The following is a 15,221-nucleotide window of genomic DNA, read 5'->3' as shown; positions in this document are numbered from 1 at the left end:
TAATGATAACAGTCATTTTAAAAGTTAAAGCACAGCTGGTTTTCAATAGTAATGTTTTGAATTAACCTCACTGATAACATCTATTCCAGATGTGACTAAGGGATGGGGGGAGTAAAATGCTAGGGTGACAGCTGCATTTTAAAAAACATACAAGTATATTCTCATTAAAAAAAGTAATGCTATTACCATCTGTTGTGATGCTTTATACTGCAGTAACAGAAAACTCCCATCCAACTGGCTTGATTCTGACTCCTATAAGGAGGGAACGTCAGTTATCCATGTATAAGCAGTCCTGAGGTAGGATGCCTTCAGGGCTGGTTGCTTAAGTGGCTCAATGACATTATTAAGGTCTCAGGTTTCTCTCATATTTTTGTTGGTTTATTTGTTTTTGCTGTTCATCTTGAGGTGTTGGCTTTTGTACTCAAATTTGTCCCAAGTGGTTCTGAGGCAACTAGCTGCAGCAGTTGGAGGCATTGCCTGCTGATACAAAACATTCCTGCTGAAGGACTACTTCTTATCTCTTTTACAGAAGTCCCGCAGCAGACTTGCTGTATTGTTTCAATGGCCAGAATTGCATCATGTGCCTCTGATTAAACCAATCACTGGCACAGATTATGGGACCACATGATTGATTTAGACCAATCATGGCTACCCCAGTGAAGCTAGGGAAGAAACTCATATGCTCTGAGTATTTGGCCTTGTGGAGGAGGGTGGGAACTTGTATTTAAACCATGTTCAGGGCATGATTTCAAGTGGGGAACTAACAGGGTTTGTCACAACATCATTGTAGAAAATTTAGAAGACAAAATGAATATCACCTGCAATCCCCAAATCCAGAGATTGCTGTTTACATTTTGTGTGTCTCCTTCAAGATATTTGCCTATGTGCATACAAAGCACAGTCACACTTCTGCTTAAAAAATCATCCATACATATTGTTTTCAAACCAATATTTTTTATTCTTACTCAGTGGGAACATTATTTTTTTAGAGATAAGACTCTGTCTTCTATTTCTTATAGCCGTTTTCAAAATGAGTCTTCTATGATGTGTAATGTGAATTTGATTGGCAAGTGATAATGTCTTTGGGGGCCAAGAAGTTCATGAAAGGCAAAGCCCTAATTCTAAAATAAGTCACTTACAAAGGCTAGGAATAGCAGAGTTATTGGCGAGGCCAGCTATAAACTCATCAATCCCCCATCTTAAGCTTGTCATTGCACCTGGCGGGATACCATTGTTGTTCTTGCCTTTCCACAGCACGCTTTAGTCAGAGAGTTTAGAACAGCTTGTCATCATTAATTATGGCTCCCAGAAGCTTCCTCTTAGGCAGTGAGCCCTAGCCTTGCCAGAACTCAACTGTCCCGCTGAGTTGTCATGTGATTTTTCATTGAGCCACTTGACTTCTGAGGTAGGATTCTGTGAAAAGAATTTTAAAATATCAGATCATTCCATCTAGTTATTTAGCTAGAATATTTAAAAGGATAGTTGGGTTTGCATGAGATTTTTGAACCAGTGTTTCAGAATGACTTTCCAAACTATTGGTCTTAACTAGGACGTGGGAACTAATATTCTCACTAAATAAATAGCTAAATGTTTTGTCTCTGAGATAACAAAAGTAAAGCAAAACTAAGTTCAGAAATTTCTGATGAGAATCATTTCCAAAGAGAGGTTACCTCCTGATGCCTAAAAGCAGTGAATTTATACAACAAACTAGCAAATGGACAATGACAATATGGTAGTTAAAATTTTTTTAACAGATTTTAGTTTTCTTAATCAGTCATTGGTTAGCTTAAAATGAGACATTCTGTTCTAGAAAACATGTTGTTTTTCAATATAAATAGATTTGCGAAATTGGGATGGTGATCCGGTTTTGCTGAGTCACATAGTCTTTTTAACACATACCCCATCTAGAGTAATGATTTTCCAAGTATCACAATACAATGAAGTGTATTTAAGATAAATTACAGAGAATACCGGACAATTCTTCTTACATTCAAAGCCTTTAGGGTTATCATCCCTTATTGCTACTGTTTAAATATAAAAGAGTTCAGTTTAATAGAGTTCTGCTTCATGGAATGTTGAATAAATAGGATATTGCTTTGTTGATGGAAGAGGGAAAGAAAATTAGGGTATGTTCTGGTGGGAATAGATGGAAGAATCTCATCTAGGTCCAAGTTAGGCTCAGAACAGTCAGTGAGAAATTATCAGATTACGTGGTAAAACCAACTTACACTTGGCCTACTCACCTGCCTATTTCTTTTCCAGTATTTCGCCAAGGTGATATTGGAACCAACTGGTATGCTGTCCTGGCAGGGTCTTTGGATGTTAAAGTTTCTGAGACCAGCAGTCACCAGGTAAGATACCATATTCTTTTTATTTTCTTAAAGTAAGATTTATTATTGTTATTTTTAATGATACATTATCCCTCTGTCTTGAATGCTATCAAAATTACATTTTTAAACCCATTTCATCTTCCCCGTAGTACAGAGTCCCATAAGTATGTGTTGAATTCCTTTATTAAGTTACTCAAGAAACATACATAGTGAATGTTTTCCACGATTTAAGTATGGCGCCAGGTGTGGGAACATGAAATGCAGAAGCACAGAGGCTGCCCTCCAGGAGCCAGCTGTCTATTAGAAAAATGCAAACAGGTCCACAGCAGTGGGAAACTGCTACCGTGTGAGGTGAAATGTGAGCAAAGGGGAAAGAGAAGCAAGTCTTCTGAGGTTCCTCCTTAGATCCTCCTGAATCTGGTTTCCTGACTTTTCTGTCCTAGAAGTGACCCCCTTGTCAGCTTTAAAAATTTTTTTATTTATTTTTGGCTGTGCTGGGTCTTCGTTGCAGCGTGGCCTTTTCTCTAGTTGTGGCAAGCAGGGGCTACTCTTTGCTGTGGTGTGCAGGCTTCTCATTGCAGTGGCTTTTCTTGTTGCAGAGCACAGGCTCTAGGACGCACGGGCTCAGTAGTTGCAGTTCCGGGGCTCTAGAGCACAGGCTCAATATCTGTGAGACACGGCCTTCATTGCTCTGTGGTGTGAGGGATCTTTCCGGATCGGGGATTAAACATGTGTCTATTTTATTGACAGGCAGATTCTTTACCACTGAGCCACCAGGGAAGCCCCTCTTTTCAGCCTCTTATGAGCTCCAGCAATTCAGGAAAACATGGTCAAGGCAGTCTCCTGAATACCTCTCCCTATTTCTCTACCTCATCTCGTTGAATGTGGAGGGCCAAGAAACATGGGCTTACTTTATCTTCATTAGTCACCTCTGAGGAACATGGCATCCTAGTAGATAAAACTCATATTCTTGCTGCCTCCTCCATCATATTTGTGAGTTTGGAATGGGTCCTAGATTCTCCTTTCACATCTGCAGTGACCCTTTCTCCATCATTATTCCACGTGGCCTGCATGTACAGAACCTTCCTATGTAGAGCCAAGAACCTCTCATCTCAAAAGGACACCCCTCTAGAGGCTGCCATCCAGCTTCGGTATGAAAATGTTCTGAGTCTTATATTCACATATATCAGGATTCAGATAAAAACTGAAGGAAGAGAATCGGCTAACTACATAATTTGAAAGAAATATCAAAAAGGTCAAGGAATTAAAGGGACAAATAATCTCCAGCCAAATACCATGTTTAAGATAGTGCTTCTAAGCCTTTTCCAAATATGGCATACTTCATCTGTGAGAAACATCTATGACATACTCCATTTGAGGTTTAACTCGGTAGAAATTTGTGTGTATATTGGAGTTATGGGCAGTTACCATCTAATGAGTGGATTGTTGGTTAGTGGACATTTGGAGTTTGGAGTATAGTAGCCTGTGTTCTACCCATTGTTATGAAGGGTTAGGGTCTCAGGCCAGTACCCAAGTCCTCCTTACCTGACAGTATACCTTTTCAGTGCATCAGTGCATCAAAAGTTCCGTGAGGCACTGCCTGGAATCTGTGCCTGCCAGCCTCGATGGTGCTGTCCTCCTGCCCTCTCTTGCAGGGCCACTTCCCTCTTGAATTTCAGAGTGGCCCAAAGGGAGAGGTGAGTTTTGACTCTTAAAGTTGCCTTAGTTTTCCAGTGGGACTGAGCGCAGCTAGCTGTTCTTGGATATTTGTTATGTGCTAGGCAATGTTCTAAGCACCTAACTGTATTTACTTGCTCCTTTAACCCTGTGAGGTGGGTCACATTACTGTTTCATTTTACAGATGAGGAAACCAAGTCCTTGAGTGGTGAACTAACTAATTTCAACTAACATATCTAGAAATTAGGGGGACCAAGATGAATAAGCAGTTAGGCACTTGAACATATGCTTTTAGCCAGCACTCTGTACTGTTTGGCTCAGAAGAAATATGATGAAGCAATTCCCTCTCTCTTGGCTGTTTCTCATCCTTTCAGATCTTCTCATGCCCTGTATCTCTGCATACCTTCTGCCTGCAGACTGCTGTCCAGGTGGGTCCCCTCCAGACCTTTTTGCTCAGAGTTGCTTCTGATGCGAGCCTTCACCTACTCTTACCTGCATGGATGTGCAGAGGGGACAGGGCCTAGAAAAGGATGATCTTCCTTCCTCCTCTGTATGGTTCTGAATGAGTAATGATGGTGATGCAGAAAAACTGAATAAAGAAAGGTGAGGAAAGAGGAAAAGGAAGGAAGATGAAAATTAGGAAGGAGAAAGGTGAGAAGGAAAGAAAAGCATGGAAGAGCGATGAGGAAAGAAGAATTTGAAAAGGCAGAGGAGGTGTTCTTAAGGGATGATAAATATCATCAGCAGTGATGTGCTGACACCTCAGATGTTAAAAGCTGGCATGAGATTTTGATGGTATTAAAATAGCATTTGGCCTTGACCAGTAATCTCTCAGCATGGGGTGCTCGCCAAGAATAGGTGAGCAACAGCTGTGGATTTAAAAACATTTTAGTAAACTTTAACTTTAGATTCTAGCTATGGCTTTGACCTCAGCCCCAATGAAGAGAACTTTCCTAAGATGGACTTTGTTGTTGTTCAGTCACTAAGTTGTGTCCAACTCTTTGTGAGCCCATGGACTGCAGCACATGAGGTTTCCTTGTTCTTCATTATCTCCCAGAGTTCACTCAAACTCACCTCCATTGAGTTGGTGATGCTATCTAATTATCTCATCCTCTGTCACCCCCTTTTCCTTTTGCCTTCAATTTTTTCCAGCATCGGGGTCTTTTCCAGTGAGTTGGCTCTTAGCATCAGATGGGCAAAATATTAGAGCTTCAGCTTCAGCATCAGTCCTTCCAATGAATATTCAGAGTTGATTTCCTTTAGGACTGACTGGTTTGATCTCAGTTTGATCTGTAGTCCAAGGGACTCTTAAGAATCTTCTCTAGCACCACAATTCGGTAGCATCAGTTCTTTATGGTCCAACTCTCACATCTGTACATGACTACTGAAAAAAACCATAGCTTTGACTACACAAACCTTTGTCAGCAAAGTGATGTCTTTGCTTTTTAATATGCCGTGTAAGGTTTGTCACAGATTTTCTCCTAAGGAGCAATAGTCTTTTAATTTTGTGGCTTTAATCACTGTCTGCAGTGATTTTGGAGCCCAGGAAAATAAAATCTGTCATTGGTTCCACTTTTTTCTCTTCTATTTGGCATGAAGCTGGGCTTAGTCTTCTCATATTCTCATATTAGCTTTATACCAAAGCTATAAGCTTGCTTATTGCTGCTGCTTCTGTGTACTTCATAGAATCCAACCACAGTCCCAGCCAGAGTTTTCTGAATTGATTTGTAGAGTCCCTAAGAAATAAGGAAGAGAAGACACATTGACCTCTACAGCCTCCAACCCTCTGGAGAAATAGACAGAGGACCCAGCCTTCCAGCCAGCTCTGATGGACAAGATAGAATTCCAACCACAGGAGAGGAAGGAGCTAAGGAGAATGAGTGAGATGGCTAAAACTTCTCTCATGGCAAGTAACTCAAAAGAGAGAAACAAAAAGGTCATTGCTCTCTGCTCTGGCCTTGTAATGGACTCTGGGTCTCTTCCCAGTAGTGATGTGGCCAAATAAAGGCAGTGGGTTAGCCAGTCAGAGTGGTACCCTGTATAAGTCAGGATTCTCCAGATAACCAGTATCAACAGGTGATAGATAGATATATAGATAGTAGACATTTCCTTTAAGAAATTGGCTTATGTGATTGTGGGCACTGCCAAGTTTGAAATCCTCAGGGCAAGCTGGCAGGCTGAAATTCAGGTGAAAGCAGCTGATGCAGACTCTACAGACTTTAATCTTAAAGTTAGAAATTCACATAGAATTTCTATGTTGCGTTCTGGAAGCAGAATTCCATCTTTGGGAAACCTCAAGGGAGACATTGGCTTTTAAGACCTTCAACTGATTGGGTGAGGCCCACCCATGTTATCTGTTTTAAAATGCTGCTTATAAATGTTAATCACACCTAAAAAATACTTTTACTTCAGAATCTAGGCTATTTGACTAAACAACTGGTTACCATAGTCTAGCTAAGTTGACACATAAAATTAATTATCATATGCCCCTATCGTGGGGGGCAAAATGGGTTTGGGCAATGGGCCATGGGAGGAGAAGGCAGAAGAGACCTGGAAATCCCGGAGACCAGCACCAGCATTTCCCATTGCCTTCACGTGTCACACTGTGCTGGGGCCCCCTGGGTATTCACTGACTTCATCTTTTATGTCCTGTTTTAAAGGGGCTTGAAAACAAGGCTCAGTGACCTTAGGTATAACATTCCCAGGGCCACACAAATGTACGTGGCTAAATTAAGATTTGAATTTCTGTCAGACTCACTCCAAATTTCACGTTCTTCTTGCTTCTCATACACAAACAAAAGGTGGGTGGGGGCCGAAAAAGAAGAAAAGTTTAAAGAGACTAAGAGAGAATTAAGGAAAGAGAAGTGAGGTAACAGCAAAGACTCAAATCTTTAAAAGTGGGTGGAGCAGCATTTCTTGCTAGCCTGCTCTCCACATATTTTCTTCAAGTCTCGCCCTGCCCTGCATGCCTCTCTTCTCATCTGAGAGTCAGGAGTCAGGGGAGATGATGGAGATAAACTTCCAAACTTACCTCTGAGTTTCGGCTCCTCAGTGGGGTTTTAGCTGAGCCAGAATGGTGAGGAGAGGGCCGGAATGGCTAATGGTAGCAGAGCGCCCACTAGGGGCGGCTTTAGGCAAAGCGCTTTACAAGCTTTATTTCACTGGCTACTCCCTACATCGCCCTCCCCCATTCAGTGCTATAATTAGTCTCATTTCACAGATGCTCAATAACTTGCCCCAGGGCACACAGCCGTTCAGTTTAGTTCAGTCGCTCAGTCGTAGTTCTGTCCGACTCTTTGCGATCCCATGGACTGCAGCACGCCAGGCTTCCCTATTCATCACAAACTCCCAGAAATTGCTGAAACTCACGTCCATCGAGTCGGTGATGCCATCCAACCATCTCTTCGTCTGTCGTCCCCTTCTCCTCCTGCCATCAATTTTTCCCAGCATCAGGGTCTTTTCCAATGAGTCCGTTCTTTGCATCAGCTGGCCAAAGTATTGGAATTTCAGCTTCAGCATCAGTCCTTCCAATGAATAGTCAGGATTGATCTCCTCTAGGATGGACTGGTTGGATCTCTTTGCAGTCCAAGGGACTCTCAAGTGTCTTCTACAACACCACAGTACAAAAGCATCGGTTCTTCAGTGCTCAGCTTTCTTTATAGTCCAACTCTCATGACTACTGGAAAAACCATAGCTTTGACTATATTGACCTTTGTCGGCAAAGTAATGTTTCTCCTTTAATATGCTGTCTAGGCTTGTCATAGCTTTTCTTCCATTAGGTTGCTGTGATTCTAGGATTCAAGTTCTTGACCACTGTGCTTGTACAGGTGCCATCCAGAGGATGTGAGAGGGAAGGGATGGAGTGAGGGCTGAGCCATTTAGGAATGATGTGGGGAGGAGCAGCTTTTCCCCTGAAGCTCTTGCAGCCACCGTCCTGCATTTCGGATTCCAGTTCAGAGCTCCATGCCTCACCTCCAAGCCCCTCCTTTCAAGTGTTTGCACTCCCCCCGCCCACACACACAAGGCCTACTGTTGGGGAACCTGCTTTAGACCTGAAGACACACAGTGAAATGAGCATGGCCCATCCCTTTAAAGGGTTTCTAAGTTGGAAGGTGGGATTGAGAAGTAGGGGTGATCGGGGAGGGAGATTTAGGTGTGGTATATACAAAGTAGAGGTGAAACGGGTATAATTGGTGTTGATGGGATGGGGGGTGGGGTTGAGAGAAAGGGAGGAGCCTGACTTGGATGAAGAGGTGGGTGGTGATGCCATTGACTGAAATAAGGAAGAAAACCCTTCACAGATTCTGGTACAGTATTTTTATATTATACATTTATTAGGTATTATTGATTGAATTTTTCTGAAAAAAAATCACCCTTTTTCTTCTACATGATACGAAGATATAACTTTCAAGAACACACAGAGCAGAAATATATTATCTTTGGCTCATAAATTCATATTACCTTCCTGCCTGTCTCAATATATTACTTTTTCTCCCTTCCCATCACCCTTTATATTAAATTTTTCTGCTCCCTAGGGTAAGAAAACATACTTCTCGCTCTCCATATGATTGGTTTGACCGATCTTCCTTGAATTTTTTGGACCCCACATGGAGGGTCATACTTATTTCTCATTGGCGATACCCTCCGAGCAGAGTAGTATTAAATCTCATCCTTTGCAAAGCATTTCACTTGCCCTCTTTCATTTGAGCTGCCCGGTTAGGTTGACCCAGCTGTGCTGCATCTTGCTAAGACACAGGTGAGTGAGTTGCCCGCCCAGGATGACACAGTAGTAAGCCATACGGCTGGAAATCACCTGACTTCCTTGCCCAATCCAGTGCTCTGCTGGCACCTCACTTAACAAACCACACGTGCGCTGCGTCCAGCTACCTGGGCGTGGGGGAGGGGCTACAGATACAAAGGGCGCATGCTCCCGGATACTGCCAGGATGTCCGGGTGCGTGGTGGTCACAGGGTGGTGGATCTTTCTCCACCCCCTTGGATCACACTGATGGCCAGCATTATAACAAAGAAAGCCACTGATTCCTCATTTGGGAGAAGGATGAAAACACAAACGTTCGGTGAGTACTAAGGTAAACTTCAGACCCTTTCCTTGCAGGGGAGGGTGGAGTGAAAAAGCTACTGGGCTCGCCTCCCAGTTTTGCTTGGGGTCAGTCCAGCAACACACTTGCCAGTCAGTTTAGAAACACTCCCTGCCAGCTGGGGAGGCAGGACCTTGTCTACTGACCGCAGCCTCACCCTGTGGGTCCGCTCCTAGCTCGGGACCGGCAGATGAGGGTACAGAATCCTGCCGAGAATTGGTTGGAACCAGCTTCTCTGCTCTCAGGCAGTAAGGCCAGTGCTCTATTTTGCTTCCTTGCCTTCTCCCAGTCCAAGGCCTCAAGCGTGGGCTGGAGGGGAGAAACCCAAAGCTCTGGATACGGAGAGGGATGTGGCCCTACCTCCCTGAGACCCTCCCTGAGGAGCTGGTCTCATGGTGCTTTCATTTCTTGTGTTACAGCCGTGAAGCTGTGTGCGGGTAAGAACTTTGGGAAATACATGGATTATCCTGTTCCTATAACTATGGTGAGCTTTTTAGAGTCTACCATCCTTGGAAATGCCTTCCTATCAACTGTATCAGTTGATATCAATTATATTGACTCCACTGCTCCATAGAACAAAACCTACCTCGGAAGTACTTCTACCCTGTGTCCCTGAGCAGTTGTCAGAGGCATCTCTCCCAGCTTCGCAGACATTCTCCTGCCTGGTCACTCTGTCTTACCCCATGAAACTGAGAATGCCCAGCAAGGGGCCCTGCCCGCAGACCACTTCCCCATCCCAGACCAGAGTGTCCCAACTTGGCTCATGTTCTCATGTAGATTTCTACTCGGCATCACAGATTCTGTCAAGGATGAACCCTTCAGTTCCCAGCAAGACCTGCCCCTGCTCTTGATCTCTTACCTAAGTCTAAGCAGGACCTGCGGGCCTTTGGATTATGCACAGCTGGACTCGTGTTCAACAGCCTGCCTGTCTCCAGTACCTATTTAACTTAATGGGCTAAAAGCCAGAGATTTACATTCCTATTAGAATGAATAATACTGTGGGTGGACTTTTCCTCATTAATATTTAGGTAGATTTCAGGTTAGAAGTGAGCATTAGAACAGGTTATAAACAAATATTAAGCTTAAAAACAATAGTTTTATAAAGCTCATTATCTCAGACAATATTCACTTCGTGTGAGTGGGGAGAGGAGAGACAAGGTCCTGCTTTTTTCTGAAGCTTTTGTAAGTGGTATAGTAACTATTTTAATCTTGCTTTGGTAACTATTTAAAATCTAAACATAAAGAAGGTTAAACTAATCTTTACACCAAAAAAGTATAACATTTCCCCAGTCACATGAAAGGATTTCTGATGGCTGCAGAGCAAATAGAAGTATATACTGCAAAATAGGGAATAGGATGGTTTAGTAATTCTTTAAAACTCCTATCTATATTTCTGTAACAGATGTTTATTTAAAATGTTAATATTTACCTAATGCAATGTGCAATCATGTAAGTCAGTCTTGAAATTCTCAGTCACTTAATTACTATGTGACCACAAGCAAATTAGAGTATGCGTAAATTGGAGATACTAGCTCCTACCTTAAATAAGTTAATGTGTATAAAGCACTTAGTATGAAGCTTGACCAAGAGCAGGGGTTCCATGATTTTTTCTTACTATTTTTAAGGAAAAGGTGATTGGCTAAAGTGGAATGCTGTCGGCTGCAATGTTGCCATTTTACCACAGGAGGGCAGTGCTGGAATAGAAAAAGCAGGAAATGCATATTGTATTTGAAATAGCAAGAAGTTGAACAGTGTTGTTCAGCCATTTCATGGGATCAGAGAATGGGGCTGTGATTTGCCTTGGTCATCATTTTATTCGTCCTCTCCTCCATCTATAAAGTTCTGTGGCAAGTTTTGGAAAATAATCTCTTACTGGTTTCCCCCACAAAGTCAAATGAGGGTTTTTTTGTTTTGTCTTCTTTTTAAACCTTCTTTGTCTTAAAGATGTTTTGAAGTGTTGCATATTTGTAAAATTTGGAGGGCAGGCCTGTTTCTCTGTCATGTTGCTTTATCCTTCCCCTTCTTTCTGTTTTTGCCTGATTCCTTGATACATTCTCATTTTGATCCGTTATTTTCAGACATCGCTATCATTAGGAAACATTCTCTGAACACATGTCTCAAGCCAGTAAAACCTGAAAGGTGCCTTGTCCTCAGTGGTTGCTTGTAATCTTAATAGTTGTCTATGCTCAGGTCACTCTCTTTGTTGGGACTTGATTAGAGTTTGTTTATCATCCGGCCTGGGGCCTCTGCGTACTGGATTGAGTTTCGTTGCCATGTAATTCTTGGTGTAGGCAGAGGCAGGAGAGAGCCAGGGTGCAAGACAGACTGGCCACCTGCTGAGTCGAGGCGGGCCTCCCTGATTCAGGTATCAGATGCTAATACTGGTCCGGTCTCACCGGACCTTCCTGCAGCCAGCTTGACTGATCTTGTTAAGCTGTGTCTAATGCTGGTTCTAGGGAAGAACTTGTCTTTGCTGTTTGTCAGAAGGAAAGCACGTTTGTCTTAGAAGTGTTTTGCCTTCCTGCTTGGTAGTAAATCCTTTAGACTGCACATACACCCTAATGTCTTGACAAATTCAGAGATTAGCTTCCATTAAAGTTTTATTTTCTAAAAGGACTTGGAGCACTCCTTAAATTCAAGAGTAAACTCAAGCTCATGAAACAAACCCAGCACAACAAAACTTAATGGCAAGTATTGCCTATAGGTCTAAAATATGTAAAAGTATTTGCTTTGTAAAAATTTATTTCAGGGTCTACAAACTTTAAGGACCAGTTTGTTCCTTGGCATGAACCCAACAGGTATCCAAAGCAATAAACATGTGGTAAGACAATTAACTCTTCTTGAGCCATTAATAAGGAATTGGGTTAAATACACAAAATAAAATGGACTTCCTAGGTGGATCAGTGGTAAAGAATTTGCCTGCCGATGTAGGAGACTTGGTTCAAGCCCTGCATTGGTAAGATCCCCTGAAGGAGGAAAGGGCAACCTGCACCAGTATTCTTGCCTGGAAAATTTCATGGACAGAGGAGCCTGGTGAGCTACAGTCCATGGGGTTGCACAGGGTCAGACACAACTGAGTAACTGAGCATGTATGCAATGCATACATAATAAAATAACTGATACTCCTTAAAATTACAGGACAGTCAAAAATCGATGTACTTACCACAGAGAATTCTTCTATTTTATTTTAAATTTCATCAGAATGTCTAACTTGTGTAAATTCAATTTCTGTGGCTGCTTATAGATATCATTTGCAAGGTCCATGTGTATTAGCTTGAATTCCAGTGACACATAACCATGGTGTTTCTTAACACCATTCCTATGTTCATACTGTAGGTATGTAGCTATGTTTGTAATGAAACAAACAAAATGCCTCATACAAGAATGCCTGCTTTAAGAAAACCCAGTATACCATCATCCAGACGTACAAAGCAGATAAATACAGGGGTGATTAGTTGTAATACAAAAGGATTCTCTGATTTACAGCAGGATTCCTCAGAAAGGTTCCTTTGAATACATGCTCCCCTAGAGAGCTGAAGTGTTTTGCAGATCATTCAAACCACTTGACATCCAGACTGGAGGGGTCAGAGAAACTTGGAATTTAAGCGTTGAAAAAAAACCATCATTAATTGGAGATTAACACAAAATGAATAAGAGATTCTCTGTTACTTCAGTGGTAGAAAAACATAACTTGCTTTTTAGAAATGTAGATAGCCATACGTATATACATGTATAGGTTAAGTCAGAAATATTTTCCGTTTTTTGTTTTTGTTTTTTTGTGGAGCACCTGTGTGCCAGGAACCATGTAGGACTATCTATTATGTGTATTGAATTCTATGAATAATCTCATGAGAAAGATTGCACCATTTCACAAATGAGAATACTGAGGCTCCTGGGAGCATTTTGCCCGAAGCCCGGGACTAGTAACCGACAGAAGTGAGTTTTGAATCTAGGTCTGCAAGGTGCACCGTCTTCTCCCTCTGCTGCCTCCAAGAGATTCCTACCCTCACCCAACCCAACCCTCCTATGCCTGATGCTCCCTGCCTTCCAGCCGGGCCAGATTGTTGACATCTTTGGTAACTCACCTAACACCAGCTTTTATGAGTGAAGATGACCAGACCCCACCTCTTCTGCTAAAACACATGCTGCTGCTAAGTCGCTTCAGTTGTGTCTGACTCTGTGTGACCCCATGGACAGCAGCCCACCAAGCTCATCTGTCCATGGGATTCTCTAGGCAAGAATACTGGAATGGGTTGCTATTTCCTTCTCCGGCTGAAACACATACCAGTCCAAGACACTGCTCATGACTTCTTCAGTTGGTGCCTTGCTGGGCGGGAGTGGGTAGAACCTCCTCTTCTAGATGACAGTGGGCACCATCTAGAAGCATGTGCAGGCAGTGTTGATCAGGAGGTAGGAAGCCAGCGATTGAAGCAGCACAGCCCCCAGGTCAGCATGGTGAAGGATTGAGGCAGGTCTAACGTGATGGATAGGGCTGGGTGCTGGACAGGGAACAGGCTCCATGATGGAGGTGCGTGGCCAGGCAGGCTGACAAACAGGCCGGGTGACGGAAGGATGCCAGGAAGGGCTGTCAGAACAAGGCAGTCTGCCCCTTTGAGAAGAATTAGGATACCAGGTAGGCTGTCAGGACAGATGCAGAAAGACAGAAACCCAGTTTCTCCAACTGAAATAGGAACTCTGTTAGAATGGGGCACATGATGATCAGAGTGGGAAAAGCAGTAATGCAGACACGCTTCTCAGTTTCTGGCTTTGATTGCCTCCATTTCTCCTGATGAGGAAGAGAAGAACTGAATGGATTGCATCCTCTAGGAGAGGGTCAAGTGAGCCCCAGTATTGGGACCAGAAGGTGAGAAGGGGAGCAATGCCAAATGTTTTGTATTTTCCTGGTGATTTGGAATGATTAGGTAGTCAATAAATCTATCAATTGGCTGGTTGAAAAAAGAACCTGTATGGCTTAAGTTAATACTTAATCAAAGTTAATCAATTTTCCTATTGAGCCTTGGAAAGAGGTTCTTTTTTTATTTTTAATTGATTGATTGCTTTACAATATTGTGAAGTATTTAATAGTATTATCAGTAAGAATAGCTTTATTAAGCATTTCTTTTGAATCAGCCATGGTGCAGAGCACTTAAATTATCTCCTTTAACTGTTGTGGAGAATTAATGAGATATCATAGTCAAGACGCCTGGCGCGTAGTGTTCCACCCACACACGTGGAGATCCACACGCATACAGGATGCACAGGAGATGAGTACTGTTCGGGGTGAGTGGGTCATTAAGTGTTTAGAAGGTAGGAGAAGGAGTGATCAAGTGGACTGATAGATGAGAGAGAGCTAGGGCAGATCGGAGGAAGAAACCAAGTATCATCTCAGTATCATGCCATAGTTAATTCTTTTTCTGAGAGCCCATCACCACTAGTTACATAGTAGGATTGGGTTCAGAGACCCTGTATCCTCTACTGGAAACACAATGAGGTCTTTCCAGGTGACGCCCAAGGGATATTGCTCTTCGGGTGCGTCTGATGCAAAGTAGTCAGTGATAAGCTGGCCTCTGCTGCTCTTACAGAATCTCTTTGGGAATGTAGGTTTGACCCAGTACCTCTCCAGAGGTTGCAGTGTAACTTGGGACTCACAGCTCAAGATTGGTTTAGCTAATCCAATCTCATGTTTATCCAGAAGCCAATCTGGAGACAAGGATTTGCCTGCAGTGGTTTTTATGGAGGACACCCCAGGAAGTGTTGTAAGGAAGTAGGGGAATTGAGACAAGGAATGAGGAATGCCAATAAAATATGTAGATGAGGAGTTCTGCTGTGGGCAGCTGGGCTCACTCCTTCCAGGAACCCTCTAACAAATTGTGTCTGGTAGAAGCCGGGGTATTTGTGTTCCTACTGTCATGCCTTTTTGGAAGATGCACCTGACAAGCTTTAACTGCCCAGCACTCTGCCCTTAAGCAGAGCATGCAGATGAAAAGGGAAACTGCAAGTATGTGCGGGAACTGTCCAGAAACCTATGATTGCTTCTGAGGGTAGGGCTAGGGTGGGAGAAATGGGTGGGGAGGATCTGGCAGGACTCCAGCAGCGTCTGCTAAACCCACCTTCAT

General features: G+C 42.9%; 1 protein-coding gene across 12 annotated transcripts in view; it reads left to right on the top strand.

Annotated features, from left to right (window-relative positions):
- RAPGEF4 (Rap guanine nucleotide exchange factor 4) overlaps positions 1-15,221 on the top strand; it is a 318,142-nt gene that overhangs the window by 57,951 nt on the left and 244,970 nt on the right. For 9 of the 12 annotated variants that reach the window (XM_081584651.1, XM_081584649.1, XM_081584653.1 and 6 more), the window contains exon 3: positions 2,263-2,351. In XM_081584651.1, coding sequence (XP_081440777.1) covers positions 2,263-2,351 — 89 coding nt within the window. Of the gene's footprint in view, positions 1-2,262; positions 2,352-8,916; positions 9,085-15,221 lie in introns of those variants that run through there. The other 3 variants (XM_081584671.1, XM_081584668.1, XM_081584655.1) reach the window with 2 other exon arrangements.

This window comes from Giraffa tippelskirchi, chromosome 3 (assembly GCF_054371585.1).
Source record: "Giraffa tippelskirchi isolate mGirTip1 chromosome 3, T2T-mGirTip1v1.2.pri, whole genome shotgun sequence".
Lineage (NCBI taxonomy): Eukaryota > Metazoa > Chordata > Mammalia > Artiodactyla > Giraffidae > Giraffa > Giraffa tippelskirchi.
This window is presented reverse-complemented; position numbering and strand designations above follow the sequence as displayed.